Source organism: Sciurus carolinensis, chromosome 14 (genome assembly GCF_902686445.1).
Source record: "Sciurus carolinensis chromosome 14, mSciCar1.2, whole genome shotgun sequence".
In the NCBI taxonomy this organism is placed as follows: Eukaryota; Metazoa; Chordata; class Mammalia; order Rodentia; family Sciuridae; genus Sciurus; species Sciurus carolinensis.
In genome coordinates, this window is record NC_062226.1 from 17371194 (window position 1) to 17388636 (window position 17443).

At 42.2% G+C, this 17443-nt stretch overlaps 1 protein-coding gene across 6 annotated transcripts in view; it reads left to right on the forward strand.

Annotated features, from left to right (window-relative positions):
- Astn2 (astrotactin 2) overlaps positions 1-17443 on the forward strand; it is an 851054-nt gene that overhangs the window by 233187 nt on the left and 600424 nt on the right. For 4 of the 6 annotated variants that reach the window (XM_047524417.1, XM_047524419.1, XM_047524421.1 and 1 more), the window contains one exon: positions 15979-16131. The exons of 1 other annotated variant lie outside the window; for it this stretch is intronic. In XM_047524417.1, coding sequence (XP_047380373.1) covers positions 15979-16131 — 153 coding nt within the window. The remainder of the gene's footprint in view (positions 1-15978; positions 16132-17443) is intronic. One more of the 6 variants, XM_047524418.1, reaches the window with a different exon arrangement.

Sequence of the window (17443 nt, forward strand, 5' to 3'; positions counted from 1 at the left end):
TCTTCAGTTCACTCTCCATCCTCTTAGACTGACATATTAAATGTGACAACTTCCTCTTGGTAGTGTAAATGTGTCAACAGAAATGGGTGGTGCCTCTTGAAGCCCAGGCTCATAACCAGCACATGCTGATTTCCACCCATATACCATTGGCCGTGACACAGCCAAGCCTATGCCAAGGGACAGTGAAGTACAGTCCATCTAAAATGAGACTGGAGTGGAAGTGTGGATTCAGGATGGATGAAGAAATGAGGCTGTGCATCCCATTTCTTATGAGGGTTATGTTAAGTGATGGCTGTATTTATCTTAAAACATTCCTTGTCACATAGTAAACACTCCATCATTGGTAAATGCCATTATTGTTACTGTGATTATCTGGCTAATGAAATGCTTTCGGCAAATTGGAATGGTACATGTAGGTAAACTCTGGTAACAAATCAACCAGAAAAGTGCAAGCTAACTCTCTGGGGGAAAATGTGAAACCAGGAGGAGGTTAACTTTTTGGAGAGGAAGGGGATGTTGCCCCTCTCTGCCAATGACCTTCCAGAAAAAACAAACTCCCCTCACACTTAATGATGGTGCTAAATATCAACAACAAGTTTGTATCTTTGCAAATATTTTGCACAGTATGCCTAAAATAAGGTCCTGATGATCTCTCATAGGTCAAAGCACAAATATGATGTGCATGATGGAGGACGGTATGAGAATAGACAGCAGGCCGTGACAGAAGCTGTATTTCTACATGCTACAACTGTGTTCAGGTTCTAGGTTATGGCAAGATCCAGAGTGAACCATGATCAGGAATGGCTGAAGAAGAGTGGAAATGGAAACCCTGGATGCTACAGAAACCAGGAATAGTGAGATTGAAACTTGAGAGCCAGAGTTCACAATTCTATCTTCCTTGAAGAAGTCTTGTTGGACTGTGGTATTGACTCCATCCCAAGCATGGAATGTCCTTTATCTCTGGTCTCTACAAAGTGGTAGTTCAGTTCATCAGGATGACATTAGTTGGGGGAGTGGAAGTGCTTTGCAAACTGAGGAGTGCAGTTCTTGTAACTGTTACATCCATCTTGGTAAAAGCACATTCATTCACATTTAGAACTACAAGATGTTCAAGTTAGAAGGATTCTTGGAGACCATCTGCGTTCTGGCTAGGGAGCATGGAATCAGCTCCATGAACCTGGAAGGTATTGTGTTGTTAACAGAACAGAGGAAAATATCACTGAGTTTAGTTCCATCACTCAAACTTGGTACAGTTCCCTCAGTAGAAATCATGACCATCCTTAAGTCTGCAGTATTAACTGATAGGCCCAAGATGCTGAGTATAAGGAAAGGCTATTTCCTGGTTTTCCAATTTGTATTTGTTGCTGTTTGTCCATTTGTCTTGTCTAAAGGCACTTGCTTGAAGATAAGCTGTACCAGGCACCAAAGGTTTAAGAAAATGTATGGGAGAGAAAACTAAAAAGTGAGAAAATTCTGTCCATCAATTTTTTATTCCTAAGGGTTGGGAAGAAGCAGCCATTTTTAAAACTGTATACATGGGTTTTGAATTTGTTCTAGTGAAATGTGCTCACCTGGCTGAGAAAAACTGCCTTTTTTTTTTTTTTTTTGTCTTTCCTTTCCTTTCCTTTTATTTTCTGTTCTTCCTTCTTTTCTCCCCCTTTTCTTAAAGATGTGACTCCTGCATAAGACGGGATGTTGTCAGTGACTGAACTTGCCAACTTGAAAACACGATGCTTCTTTGCTTTGTGTGGGATTTTCTAGCTGAGGTAGTGTCTTAGAACTGGGGAGTGTTCTGTTACCTTTTCCCTGATCCTGGCATTTGAATGTGGCCCAGTCAAAAGCCAAGAGACACCCAATTGATCAGAATTAGTAGACATACATATGTCCTATTGGTTATGTATATATATATTTTTTTTCTCTTCTCTTTTTTTTTTTTTTTTAATGTTGTTTGATTCATTCTGCCATTTTTTCCCTTCCCCCCTCCCCTCCCACCCTTCCCCTCCATCTATACAGTCCTTCCTTCCTCCATTCCTGCCCCCCTCCCTAAACCCAACTCCAATCCCAACACTAACCCTTCCCACCCCCCATTATGTGTCATCATCCACTTATTAGCGATATCATTCTTCCTTTGGTTTTTTGAGATTGGCTTATCTCACTTAGCATGATATTCTCCAGTTTCATCCATTTGCCTGCAAATGCCATAATTTTATCATTCTTTATGGCTGAGTAATATTCCATTGTATATATATACCACATTTTCTTTATCCATTCATCAATTGAAGGACATCTAGGTTGGTTCCACAATCTGGCTATTGTGAACTGAGCAGCTATGAACATTGATGTGGCTGTATCTCTGTAATATGCTGATTTTAAGTCCTTTGGGTATAGGCCAAGGAGTGGGATAGCTGGGTCAAATGGTGGTTCCATTCCAAGTTTTCTAAGGAATCTCCACACTGCTTTCCAGAGTGACTGCACTAATTTGCAGCCCCACCAGCAATGTAAGAGTGTACCTTTCTCCCCACATCCTCGCCAACACCTGTTGTTGGTTGTATTCTTGATAATTGCCATTCTAATTGGGGTGAGATGGAATCTTAGGGTGGTTTTGATTTGCATTTCTCTTATTACTAGAGATGTTGAACATTTTTCCATATGTTTGTTGATTGCTTGTACATCTTCTTCTGTGAAGTGTCTATTCATTTCTTTAGCCCATTTGTCAATTGGATTATTTACATTCTTGGTGTAGAGTTTTTTGAGTTCTTTATAGATTCTGGAGATTAGCGCTCTATCTGAAGTATGATTGGCAAAGATTTTCTCCCACTCTGTAGGCTCTTTCTTTGCATTGCTGATAGTTTCCTTTGCTGAGAGAAAGCTTTTTAGTTTGAATCTATCCCAGTTATTAATTCTTGCTTTTATTTCTTGTGCTATGGGAGTCCTGTTGAGGAAGTCTGGTCCTAAGCCGACATGTTGAAGCTCTGGACCTACTTTTTCTTCTATAAGATGCAAGGTCTCTGGTCTGATTCCGAGATCCTTAATCCATTTTGAGTTTAGTTTTGTGCATGGTGAGAGATATGGGTTTAGTTTCATTCTGTTGCATATGGATTTCCAATTCTCCCAGCACCATTTGTTGAAGAGGCTATCTTTTCTCCATTGCATATTTTTGGCCCCTTTGTCTAGTATGAGAAAATTGTATTTATTTGGGTTTGTGTCCGTGTCCTCTATTCTGTACCATTGATCCACCTTTCTATTTTGGTACCAATACCATGCCGTTTTTGTTACTATTGCTTTGTAGTAGAGTTGAAGATCTGGTATTGCGATACCCCCTGCTTCACTCTTTCTGCCAAGGATTGCTTTAGCTATTCTGGGTTTTTTACTCTTCCAGATGAATTTCATAATTGCTTGCTCTATTTCTGTAAGGTACATCATTGGGATTTTAATTGGAATTGCATTGAATCTGTATAGCACTTTTGGTAGTATGGCCATTTTGACAATATTAATTCTTCCTATCCAAGAACATGGGAGATCTTTCCATCTTCTAAGGTTTTCTTGAATTTCTTTCTTTAGTGTTCTGTAGTTCTCATTGTAGAGGTCTTTCACCTCTTTTGTGAGACTGATTCCCAAATACTTTATTTTTTTCGAAGCTATATTGAATGGGGTAGTTTTCCTAATTTCTCTTTCTGAAGATTCATCGCTTATATATAAAAATGCCTTCGATTTATGTGCATTGATCTTATATCCCGCTACTTTACTGAATTCACTTATGAGATCTAAAAGTTTTCTGGTGGAATTTCCTGGTTCCTCTAAGTATACCATCATATCATCAGCAAATAGGGATAGTTTGAGTTCTTCTTTTCCTATTCGTATCCCTTTAATTTCTTTGGTCTGTCTAATTGCTCTGGCTAGAGTTTCAAGGACGATATTGAATAGAAGTGGTGAAAGAGGGCATCCCTGCCTTGTTCCAGTTTTTAGAGGGAATGCTTTCAGTTTTTCACCATTAAGAATGATATTAGCCATGGGTTTAGCATAGATGGCCTTTACAATGTTAAGGAATGTTCCCACTATCCCTATTTTTTCTAGTGTTTTGAGCATGAAGGGGTGCTGTATTTTATCAAATGCTTTTTCTGCATCTATCGAAATAATCATGTGATTCTTGACTTTAAGTCTATTGATATGGTGAATGACATTTATTGATTTTCTGATGTTGAACCAACCTTGCATCCCTGGGATGAAACCCACTTGATCATGGTGCACTATCTTTTTAATATGTTTTTGTATGCGATTTGCTAAAATTTTGTTGAGAATTTTTGCGTCGATGTTCATTAAGGATATTGGTCTGAAATTTTCTTTCCTCGATGTGTCTCTGTCTGGTTTAGGAATCAGGGTAATATTGGCTTCATAGAATGAGTTTGGGAGAGTTCCCTCCTCTTCTATTTTCTGGAATACTTTGAGAAGTATTGGAATGAGTTCTTCTTTAAAAGTTTTGTAGAACTCGGCTGAGAACCCATCTGGTCCTGGACTTTTCTTTGTTGGAAGGCTTTTGATGACTTCTTCTATTTCATTACTTGAAATTGGTCTATTTAAATTGTGTATGTCCTTCTCGTTTAGTTTAGGCAATTCATATGTCTCTAGAAACCTGTTGATGTCTTCGAAATTCTCTATTTTGTTGGAGTATAGGTTTTCAAAATAGCTTCTAATTATGTTTTGTATTTCGGTCGTGTCTGTTGTGATATTTCCTTGTTCATTCCGAATTTTAGTGATTTGGGTTTTCTCTCGTCTTCTCTTTGTTAGTGTGGCTAAAGGTTTATCAATTTTGTTTATTTTTTCGAAGAACCAACTATTTATTTTGTCAATTTTTTGTATTGTTTCTTTCGTTTCAATTTCGTTGATTTCAGCTCTGAGTTTAACTATTTCCTGTCTTCTACTACTTTTGGTGTTGGTCTGTTCTTCTTTTTCTAGGGCTTTGAGCTGTAGTGTTAGGTCATTTATTTTTTGAGTTTTACTTCTTTTATTAAATGCGCTCCATGAAATAAATCTTCCTCTAAGTACCGCTTTCATAGTGTCCCAGAGATTTTGATATGTTGTTTCTTTGTTCTCGTTTACCTCTAAGAATTTTTTAATCTCCTTCCTAATATCTTCTGTTATCCATTCATCATATAGTAGCATATTGTTTAATCTCCAGGTGTTGGAGTAGTTTCTGTTTTTTACTCTTTCATTAATTTGTAACTTCAATCCATTATGATCTGATAGAATACAAGGTAGTGTCTCTATCTTCTTGTATTTGCTGACATTAGCTTTGTGGCATAATATATGGTCTATTTTAGAGAAGGATCCATGTGCTGCTGAGAAGAAAGTGTATTCGCTCTTGGTTGGATGGTATATTCTATAAATGTCTGTTAAGTCTAAATTATTGATTGTGTTATTGAGATCTATGGTTTCTTTGTTCAATTTTTGTTTGGAAGATCTGTCCAGTGGTGAAAGAGGCGTGTTAAAATCACCTAGTATTATTGTGTTATGGTCTATTTGGTTTCTAAAATTGAGAAGGATTTGTTTAACATATATGGATGAGCCACTGTTTGGGGCATAGATGTTTATGATTGTTATATCTTGCTGATTTATGCTTCCCTTAAGCAGTATGAAATGTCCTTCTTTATCCCTTCTAACTAACATTGGCTTGAAGTCCACATTATCTGAAATGAGGATGGATACTCCAGCTTTTTTGCTGAGCCCATGTGCATGGTATGTTTTTCCCCATCCTTTCACCTTTAGTCTATGGGTATCTCTTTCTATGAGGTGAGTCTCTTGCAGGCAACATATTGTTGGATCTTTCTTTTTAATCCAATCTGCCAGTCTATGTCTTTTGATTGATGAATTCAGGCCATTAACATTCAGGGTTATTATTGAGATATGATTTGTATTCCCAGTCATTTGGTTCATATTTAAAATTTTTGACACATCTTGGTTCCTCCTTTATTGACAGTTCCTTTAGGATAATTCCTCCCTTTGCTGATTTGCTTCTTTGTTTTTTATCTCTTCCTCATGGAATATTTTGCTGAGAATGTTCTGTAATGCTGGCTTTCTTTTTGTAAATTCTTTTAGCTTTTGTTTATCATGGAATGATCTTATTTCATCGTCAAATTTGAAGGTAAGTTTTGCTGGGTATAAGATTCTTGGTTGGCATCCATTTTCTTTCAGAGCTTGAAAAATGTTGTTCCAGGCCCTTCTAGCTTTTAGGGTCTGGATTGAAAAATCTGCTGATATCCGTATTGGCTTTCTCCTGAATGTAATTTGGTTCTTTTCTCTCACAGCCTTTAAAATTCTGTCTTTATTTTGTATGTTAGGTATTTTCATTATAATGTGCCTTGGTGTGGGTCTGTTGTAATTTTGTGTATTTGGAGTCCTATAAGCCTCTTGGACTTGATTTTCCATTTCATTCTTCAGATTTGGGAAATTTTCTGATATTATTTCTTCAAATAGATTGTTCATTCCTTTGGTTTGTTTCTCTAAGCCTTCCTCAATCCCAATAATTCTCAAATTTGGCCTTTTCATGATATCCCATAGTTCTTGGAGATTCTGTTCATGATTTCTCACCATCTTCTCTGTTTGTTCAACTTTGTTTTCGAGGTTAAATATTTTGTCTTCAATATCTGAAGTTCTGTCTTCCAGCTGTTCTATCCTATTGGTTATGCTTTCTATGGAGTTCTTAATTTGGTTTATTGTTTCCTTCATTTCAAGGATTTCTGTTTGGTTTTTTTTCAATATCTCTAACTCTTTATTGAAATGATCTTTTGCTTCCTGAATTTGCTCTGTTAACTGTCGATTGGTGCGATCGTTCAATGCCTGCATTTGCTCTTTCATCTCATCATTCAATGCCTGCATTTGCTCTTTCATCTCATCGTTTGCTTCCCTGATCATTTTAATTATGTACATTCTGAACTCCCTTTCTGTCATTTCTTCTGCCATGCTGTCGTTGGATTTTATTGATGTAACATCTAGATTTGTTTTGGGCATTTTCTTCCCTTGTTTTCTCATATTGTTCAGGGATCAGTGGGTCATTAAGATATTGCAGATTTCCTCTATCAACTTATAATGTCCCTGAAGATTGCTAGTATATCCCCTCTTATCCTTCAGTAGCCTGAAGTCTTGGAGGAGGTTGATAATGCAGAGCTCCACGAAGAAGCTGCCTCTCTAGGGTGGTGACCCTCAGGTGGCGTATATTCCCTGCTAGTGGTCAGAGGTGTCTCCACTTGTTGACCAATGGTCATCCAACGGGGAAGTAGGCTGCGGGCTGAGGCAAGTCCTGTTTGTGCCTATGTCTCTGACTTTACCGTCCCACGCTCCTTCTCCAGGCAGGCCACCGGTGTTCAGGAGCGGTTGCTTTTAGTCCAATCAGCTCACCACTCGCCTCCTCCTCTGGCAACCGCCTGTGGTTCTGATGCAGTCACTCCCAGACTAAGCGTCCCACCGCTCTCCTCCTCCAGGCAGGCCACCAGTGTTCTGGAGCAGCTGCTCCGAGTTCAAACAGCTCGTCACGCAGCTCCTCCTTCGGCAACCGCCCGCAGCTCTGATGCAGTCACTCCCAGGTCAAACAACAAGCCACGCTCCTCCTCCTCCTCCGGGCAACCTCCCGGCACTCAGGAGCGCTAGCTCTGAGTTCAAACAGCTCACCACGCAGCTCCTCCTCTGGCAACCGCCCGTGGCTCTGATGCAGTCACTCCTAGACCCAAGCAACCCGCCGGGCCTCTCCTCCTCCTCCGGGCAACCCCCCGGTGTTCGGAAGCGGTCACTCTGGGTCCAAACAGCTCGCCACGCAGCTCCTCCCCAGGCAGCCGCCCAGAGCCCCAGCGGCTGCTCGAGTCCAAGCGCTGTGCTGAGCCGCCTCCTCTACGATGATCCCAGTTGTCTGTGTTTACCGCTCCAGTGGGGGGAGGGGCGTCTCGCCGAGCAACTCCACTTCACAAATTCCCTGCGTTCCGGGGCTACTGCCCCATCCGGGACGCCTCCCCAACAGGAGAGACTCACCCGGCAGCTTTGAGTTGGTCCCAAGTCTCTCACTATCTCCTCTTTTGAATCTTGGGTCCTGGAGCAGCGTGAAATGCAGCCGCCCTCTAGTCCGCCATCTTGGCCCCTGCCGGTTATGTATATTTTTATCTGTCTCTTTCTTTCTCCTTATTGAGAAATTTATTTTAAGCAAGTTGTTCATGTGATTGTTTGCTGCAAGTCCAAAATCTGCAGGGTGGACCAGCCAGCTGGAGAGAGGAGGGGAGAGTTGATTGTGGCACAAGTCTGAAGGGGACTGTCCCCTCCTCCTTAGAGAAGTTAATCTTTCTTCTTTCAAGGCCTTCAACTGATTGTATGGGGCTCATCCAAAATTTTGGAGAATGATTTTCTTTACTCAAAGCCTACTCATTTAAATGCCAATATCATCTAAATAATACCCTCACAGATACATCTAAAATCATGTTGGATCAAATATCTGGATACAGTGTCTGATCCAACTTGACACCTAAAATTAATAATCTCTAGATCTGAGATTAAAATCATCCAACAATTTGGAAACAGGGAATAGCAGTGTTCTGGAGAAAGGAGCTCAAAGCCTTGTTCTGCTGCTGACTTTAACCATGACTTTGTCTCTGGTTGCCTTTCATTTACATCTGAATAAAGGGGGAAATATGCAATCTTTAAGAGAATTTCCAAAATGGCTATTTTATATGTCTAATGACTTTCAGAATGAATAAAGCAAGGGATAAGTTAAGTGAAAATCATTGAGCTGAAGGGGTAACGAGGGGAAGGTGGCCATGCGTGCTCCTTTTTAGGCATTTGCTATGTCCTATAAACTCTACTAGACACTATACGTACCTGAGTCCATTTAAGCCAGTAACCCTGCAGACATTTACAGAGGAGGAAACTAGGGTTGCAAAAATGGAGGGAGTAACTCAAGGCCACACAGCTGCAGAGATGGGAATGATCTTGAGTGGGCTTTCTCACTTGTACTAGGCAATGTGGTCAGTCAGTGTCCACCAGTTGCTTTTTCTCTGAAAATAATTCTATAATGAGAGAGAAGTGACAATATGAGACATGGGACCCCCAGACTGAACAGTCTTTAGAGAGGCTCCTCTGGCATTATAGACAGTCTCTAATCAGTTGAACTCACTGGTTCCAACCAGGGTCAAAACCTGGTGTTCCCTTGCCAGGATGATCTAAATAGGGACTGGCTGTCAGAGTCACTTTCCAGGCCTGGAGAAGTGGCATCCAAACTCATTGTCCACCTACCAAGCAGACCAGAGGTAGGACCTGAAGGGTACAATGGATAGAACTGGAGCATCAATTACTGTAACCCGAGTCCAAATCTCAGTTGTTCTATTTCTAAGCTGTGTGACTCTGGAAAACCATTTAGCTTCTCTGAGTTTTAGTGTTCATCTTAAAATCAGAGTTAATGATCCTTGCCTTTTAGGGCTGTTAGGAGGAATAAATGTGAAAGCATAAGGAAATGCCAGGCTCCTTTCCTGGCAAAGAGTTGTCGCTCAAGAATTGTGAATTTTCCTCTAACACAGATAGAATGTGTCTGAAAAAATGAAAGAGGTGATAAAGTGCCGCCAAAACTTGAACTCAAACCTATACATATTTCAGTGGTGGAACATCCTGGGTGCTGTTAGGAGGAGAGAGCAGTGCATAACAGTTTGCGTATACAGTTGTCAAGAATCAGTGCAGACAAAACATGCAGGGCCTGCTCTGCAAGGTAGAGGGAGAAGCTGAGGCTTGCCTTCTATCTGGAAACCAACGTGCGCCTTAGGCCTTTGCAAAGTGACTGGGCCTCAGCCCTATTTTCTGTCTTCTCTTTGTCTTTTTTCACCTTCTCTGTCTTCTTTCCTGTCCTTTCCACTCCCTCTGTTCTCTGTTCTCCCTCTCCTCTCCTTTACCTTCATCTTTGCCCTCTGTTGTTTATTATTGGGCATAATTCTGCCTTCCATTCTTGTTTTCTTCTCCTCTTCCCTCTCTCTCCTGCTCTCCTCTCCTCTTTCTTTCTATCTTGGCCTAGGGGCCAGGGCTCCTCTCCTCAGGCCCAGTGGTTTGCTCCCATTTAAGCTTGACAATCTCTCCTATGTCAATTAGAAAGAGGGAGCATCTCCCTCCCTCTCCCTCCCTTTCCTGGGCCTGCCGCGATGCTCAAATCAAGCACCATCTGTTGCATTCATCCAGGCCATGGTGAGCATTTTGCCACTCTGGGGAGGTAGAACTTAGTGGGTACCAGGAGGTAATATGGCTTATTTGAATGACTTGATGTATTGATATTGATTGAGCTACAGAATAGGGGCAGGAGGGGTGGGGAGGGGAGACTGGTGTGCAGGACAAAATTGGCCATGGAGAGGTACACACTAGCACTGGCCCCCTAAGCCTGCCTGGGCTGTTGGCATTGTTGCCAAGACAAAAGCAGCAAAACAGATGGACAGGATTTGCAACAGTTGGGATCAGAAACACTTGAAGCTCAGGGGAGCAAACCTTCCCTCTCCATGTGTCTTATTCTCCCCCAGCCACTCAAATCTATATCAACCTAAGGGAAAGAAAGTAGAAAAAACAGGACGGCGATAGGCTTACCTTCGGGAATTGCCAAATTTCAGAGATATGAAGAACTGAGAAGGATAGTGTATCAGTCAAGTTCTGTCTAGACATAGATGCATCCCCAAATAAAAAGATCTTAAAAGAATTCAATAAAGCAACTATTTGTGGAGGTCTAGGAAGAGCAAAGAGAGTCAACATGTGGAATTCAAGGTACCAGGAACAGAGCATGACAGGAAACCACTATGGGCTGCTAGAACTGAAGGGTCAGGGAGAAGATATGGTTTTACTGGACCTTGTGCAATTTGGAACTGTGGAAAAGGGACCCTGCAGAAGATGTGATTATCCAGGGTCCTAGTCTGTATCAAATATGGTACAGAAACAGACATGGAATGAGGGAAGATATACTCCACATTCTCCCTTCCCATCTTCACCCAGAGCATCCAACTGGCAAAACCTACCTAGCAGCCAGATAACAGGGAACTAGGTGATGAAGCCCTGAGGGATCTGGGATCTGGGATCTGCTGACAGATTGGAAGAATGAACCTGGGAGAACATGATGGATCTGGGGTGCCAATGAAGAGCAACCAGCACAGACAGGGTTGTGTGTGCATTCTGTTGCCTGCACTGCCCCAGAAGTTCCTGTTCTTAACTTCACACACCCTTCCTCTTACCTCTTCCAAGGGAGACACATGCATGGCATCTCTCTTGGAGTGTGTGACCCAAAGAACTGAGTCTTCACACCACACTGCCACTTAGATGTTTTGAAGAGACCCCCAAGTTTTCATACCTAAAACCAAACTTGTTCATGCCTATCAAATGTAGATTTCCACAGGGTCCCTGCTCTTGTTGAGGGACTGTTGTTCTGCATCTGTGAAAAACCAGAAGACCAGGAGTCAAACCCAGTTCTCCCCACCCTGTGTCTATCTACCCTTTTCAGTCTGCCACCACCATGGAGGGTGGTTTACCTACAGAATAACTCTCAAGTTGTCCACTTCTCAGTCTCCACTATTTTATTGGACTGCCTCTGTTCTCTCTACTACTCCACCTATGTCTTCATCTGTATGATAGCTGCACTACTCTAGGTGGCCATCATCTCATACTTGGGCTTTGGTGCTGCTACGTTATCTTCCTAGTTGGTCTTCTCACTTTCATTCCTGTTCTTCCCCAGTGAATTCTTCTCTTTTTTTGCTAGAAAAATCTTCCCTGAATGCCAATCTGCTCATGCCACTCTAATCTAAAACTTTCAGCATGATCCATCCTTCACAAGGTCCAAAGGGTAAGGGTGAAGGTTAGGCTTCCTGTCTCTTCTCCTGTGTTATCTCACATTACTTGCTGTCAGTAATTTAGTTCCAAAGACAAGTTGTAACCCTTTTCATATTCCTTCTCCTGAAAGGTCTTCATTTAAACTATTCTGTCTCTCTTTCTGTCCTCACCTCACCTCACCTCCCCAATATCTACCACTTCCTCCCACTTGATGAAGCATACTCTTCAGACCCTAGTCACATGCCTACTTCCTTGAAGCAGGTTCCCATTATTTCCTAGACCAGTTCATAGTCTTCTGATATAACCTTTCATGACATCCTTTACCTCTCCTGCATAGTAAGCGTCACTTGTAAATTTTACATTTTTATGTCAATGCTTGGTTGATATTGGTTATAATTTCACATTGTGAGGGGATTTGGTTGGTCTTTCACCATAGTGCCTAGTTATGAAGCAGGTATTTGTCTCCGCCTCCCCCAGTTCATGCGTTGATACTCTAGTCCACAATATGATTTTGTTTTAGTCTGATTGGACTAAATGATAAAATACAGTGGATGGAGCCAGGCACTGTAGCACATACCTATAATGTGAGCAGCTCAGGAGGCTGAGGCAGGAAGATCTTGAGTTCGAAGCCAGCCTCATCAAAACTCAGTGAGACCCTGTATGTAAATAGAATAAAGTACAAAATAGGACTGGGGATGTGGCTCAGTGATTGAGTGCCCCTGAGTTCAATCACTGGTACCAAAAACAGTGAACAGGGTGACTTAAATAATGATTTTTTTCCTCTCTCTCTCTCTCTTTTTAAAAATTTTTTAGTACTAGAATTGAACTCAGGGACACTCAACCTCTGAACCATATCCCCAGTACTATTTTGTGTTTTATTTTATTTAGAGTCAGGGTCTCACTGAGTTTCTTAGTGCCTCGTGTTTTTTTTTTTCTTTTAAAAAATTTGTACTTCTTAAATTTTTTAGTTATACATGACAGTGGAATGTATTTTGGCAGAATATACATACATAAAGTATAACTCATTCTATTAAGTTCCCATTCCTGTGGCCGTACATGATGTGGATTTACCCTGGTTGCGTATACAAATAAGGGCTAGGAAAGTTAGGACCCATTCATTCTATTGTCTTTCCTATTCTCCTCCCCACCCCTTTTGTCAGGGGCGGACTCTGAGGGCCCCAGAGCCGCACCGTGGCCTGATCTCTAAGATGGCGCCTGGCAGCTTGCCAAACATAGCTGCACTCGTAAACAAGTTTTAGGAAGTAACTCTGATTGGCTGTTGTATGTGAGGCGATCCTGGTATCTGCCTGGAGACTGTTCCTTGATAGGCTGACTTTCCTGGTAGTCTACTCTCTGATAGGCTAATGTTCTCAATATAAGTCTGAGACTTGTGGAATAAAGGGCTTTTTGGTTCCTGTGATCAAGAGCATACGTATTGTGATTGTCCCCGCGGGCGGTGGGCGATCATACCCCTTCCCTTTGTTACCCTTTGTCCAATTCAATCTATTTCTATTATTCCCCTCCCCAACCTTATAGAGATAGATTCCTTAGAACACTTAGAATGGAACCACCATTTGACCCAGTTTCCACTCCTTGATCTATATCCCAAAGACTTAAAAACAGCATACTACAGTGACACAGCTACAGCCTTGTTTATAGCAGATCAACTCATGATAACCAAGCTATAGAAACAACCTGGGTGCCCTGAAATGGATGAGTGGATAAAGAAAATGTGGGCTGGCCATGATGAGGCACACCTGTAATCCCAGCAGCTTGGTTGAAGTGCCTTACTTTTGCTCATTGCTTAAGCAGTAATTTTCCTCTAGTTCTGGAGGCTGGAAGTCCAAGGTTAGGGTGCCAGCAGGGTCAGGTTTTGGTGAGGGTTTTCCTCTGGTTTGCACACTGTCATCTCCTCTTTGTGTTCTAATATGGTGGAATAGAGGGAGAGAGAGAGAGATGTCTCTCCTTTCCTCTTCTTCTAAGGCTACAGTCTGAACAGTTTAGGGCCCTTCCTTATGATCTCACTCAATTTTACTTACCTTCTTAAAACCCTCCAGAAATAAGAGTTTGCTGTTGAAGCCAGTCTATGATGTTTTGTTAAGCCAGCCAACCACAGTGTTTGGTTTTAACTGAGGTATGCCTCTTGTTCTCAGCAGAGGTACATGATGGTTTTTTCTGTAAATACTGTTGAATGAAGAGATGGATAACTGGGGAGATGAGTGAATGAATGAAAACTGACAAACCTAGGGGAGTCTCTCCCTTTGATGATTTCAGATTATTACTTGTTCTGGATTTTTTACCATGATTCATCTTACCTCTTTCAATTCTGGGAAAGTCACTCTTCTCTATGGGTTTTAGGAATCAAACTGGACCTGGCATTGCTTCTTGGAACCCTATCGTAGCCTCCTGTGGAGGACTCTCCACTACAGGCTTGAGTAAGGAGCCCATGTTTGGAATCTTCTTGGATCAGCTTAAGTAGGACCTAAGGGAGATACCTGTGGAGAAGAGAAAGGAGGGGTGGTGAGGAAGGTAGAATGCCACCATGCAGCTCGGTTCTGTTGCCTGTTGTCTTTTCTTTAGTGACCAAAGATTATCCCTTTGTCCCTGGAGATGAGAACCTACTCTCCAACTCAGCCCTCTAGGTGGGATCTACTCTGCAGATGTGTCTGTCTAAACTGAGAGAATTTCTGGAGAAAACAGGAGCACCTTAGCAGCGGGTGCTGGGATGTTCAGGAGCCTTCTTTGTCTTATCTGATGAAACCTCTTCAAAGAAAGTCTTTGGTACCTTCCATCTCCTGGCATCAGACAGAGGGATTTGAAGAAATTCCCGAGCCTTCGGAGACACTGATGGAGGGAGGGCTGAGTTTGAAGATTTCAAAGTCAGGGCCGTCTTTGGGAATGTCTCAGAACAAAGGCACAGGGGCCATTTAGCAGTCCCCCTCGTCTTCTCTCTGGTTTCCTCTCCTTGCCTTTCATGCTGTCTTTCTCCTTCCATCTCAAATCAACCCTTGTTGGGTTTTTTTTTTTTTTTCCCTTTCATCCTCTGCCTTTTTCTCTCTGCCTTTCTGACCTCACTTTCTCCGTTCACTGGAACTTTCTACCAGTCTCAGTTTTGAAACTTTGTGGAAATCCTGCTAGCAAATCATTGGAAGGCATTGTTTGTAAATGGAATACAGACTGGAGATCAGAAGGCTTGACTTCATCACTTGCTAGCTTGGAGCAAGTCATACAGCTTGTTTGGAGACCTCAGTGTCCCTCGGTATAGTGGGAAGGCGTTGCTAAGTGATCTACATATTCACATTACTGTAGTTTTATCTCCTCAGATGTTGAGTGATCTTTGTCCTGGTTTAGGCCACCATTGCCTATGGCAGTCTACTGCAAAATTCTCAGTGCTGGCCATATTCCTTGCCTCCATTTATATTCTCCATATTCAAATTAATAATTGTTAACAAAGAGACTTAATTTCCTTTGAGTTTCCTGTTTAAAGCCCTTCAGTAACAATATTTTGCCATTAGGGCAACACCCAAATTCCTAAGTATGGTTTGCAAGGTGTCCATCTCCCTCAAGCTCCATTTCTTACAATCCACCTTTGCAAGCTCCATTTCAGCCACACTAAGCTCCTTTCTGTTGCTCAAGAATCATAATCCTTCTGGCTCCACCATCACACATGCTTCTCTTTCTGCCTTGGATGCTTACTCTGCAGATCTCTCCACCTCTACCCTGATCTGCCTTTGCTAATTTCTACTCGTCTTTAAGATCTCTGTTTAGATATTATTATCTTCAGAAAGCTTGGAGTGAGAGACCCTTCTTGGCACTGTTCTAGAGTTCTAAACTCTCCTATCACATAAGTGGTTCAGTGTTAGAATTGCTGGGATTTGTGTCCTACCAAAGTGTGAATTGCATCCTACCAAAGTGTGAATTGCCTGAAATGTGGATTGTGTCTAAATTTTCACCACTATATCCCAAGGACACAGGGCAGCACCCAGAACATAGTAGGTGTTGAACAAAGTTGACATTACATCTGTGTTTACACCCATGGCTTGGGGTTCTGTATCTCCACTGGGTCAGGGAGGGAGTTTTGAGACTCAAGGTGGCCAAGCCCAGTCCTCTAGGGACTACGGGTGGGCCAAGCCCTAATCTCAGCCCATTGCCACCCTGTAGCAGCAGCTGAGGCGACGCAGGAGACAGTGGAGTCCCTGATGCAGAAGTTCAAGGAGAGTTTCCGTGCTAACACGCCCATCGAGATCGGTCAGCTGCAGCCAGCTCCACGCAGCACCTCGGCAGGGAAGCGGAAGCGGAGGAGCAAGTCTCGAGGTAGGCTCCCCTGGCACCTCTCGCCAGGAAGACAGCAGGCTGTCCGAGGGTCCCAGAGATGCTGGAAAGACATCTTCCCTTGCTTGCATTGCTCATTGAACCCTGTTGGGCCTTCTCCCTTGTAAGTCACTTTGGAGACAGCAGACCTGTGCCCCTGGGTGCAGAGCTAACATCTTGGGACCCCAGCTGCCTCATCTGAGACATGAATGGGTCCTTTAAGTTCTAGAGTAATTCAGAAGATTAGCAACAATATATGGAAAGCTTCTAGCACCAGGACCTGCAAACAGTAGATGTTGTTTAAATTGCTGTCAATGTGACTCTGGAGAGCTAGGAGTCCAAAGAACCCTTGACTGGAGGCCCCCAAGGACAGGAAGTTGAGTCTACTCTGTAGGAATGGAAATAATACAGTGATCAAAAGTAAGAGTATTCTAAATTAGAACTGAAGTCAAATTTTTTGTTCTGCTACTATGTCACCTCGTTGGATAGTATACTTCCCTAAGATACTCCTGTCTCATGGGTTCTTACAGTACTTAAAACAGTACCCAGCATTTCATAAAAGTAGACTTTTCCTTCTGCCCCTCCTCTCTTTCTTCCCCTCTTTCCCTCTGTACCTCTGTGCAACTTTGTGTATGGAAGGAACACACTTGTCATTGCCTGATTTCCAAGCCTGGTCTTTCTTTTCTGTCTCCAACTAGTTGTGCTTCTTCTTACCTTTCACTTTTCAGTTTCCAGTTACTCCACTCTTATTATGTGCCTCCCCATCTCCATAGCTTCTGTGGCCACCGAGTACCTTCAGAAATGTTCAGGTTCAGGAATATGACATTCAAAACTCCACAGAGTTCTGATCACCATCTCTTCTAAATCCATGAGCTCTGACCTCTTTGTCTCACCTAATGCCACTCTCTCTGCATGAACTCACCTATATGGCCCCTAAAAATAATTTATTCATTCACACTTAATTTATTCCAGGCAACAATATACATCTTATTTCATTTGATCTTCAGAGCAACCATATGAGGCAGGTATGATAATCCCCATTTTATAGATCAGCTCACTGAGGCAGAAAGAGCTACAGTAAAATGCCCAAGAGGAGAGCCTAGTAAGTGGTAGATCCAGTAAAAACTCATCAGAGTGAATCCTAAACCTTTTAACTTAACCATCATATTATACACTAGTGAAATCCTACCCATCTTTCTAAGTCCAACTTCAGTGTTGTATTTCCATGAAGGTATCATGTGGAAGTCACGATTCCCCCTGGGTTGGTCTAGTTTTCCTTTATACATGTGTTAATCACTGGATTCATTTTTGCATA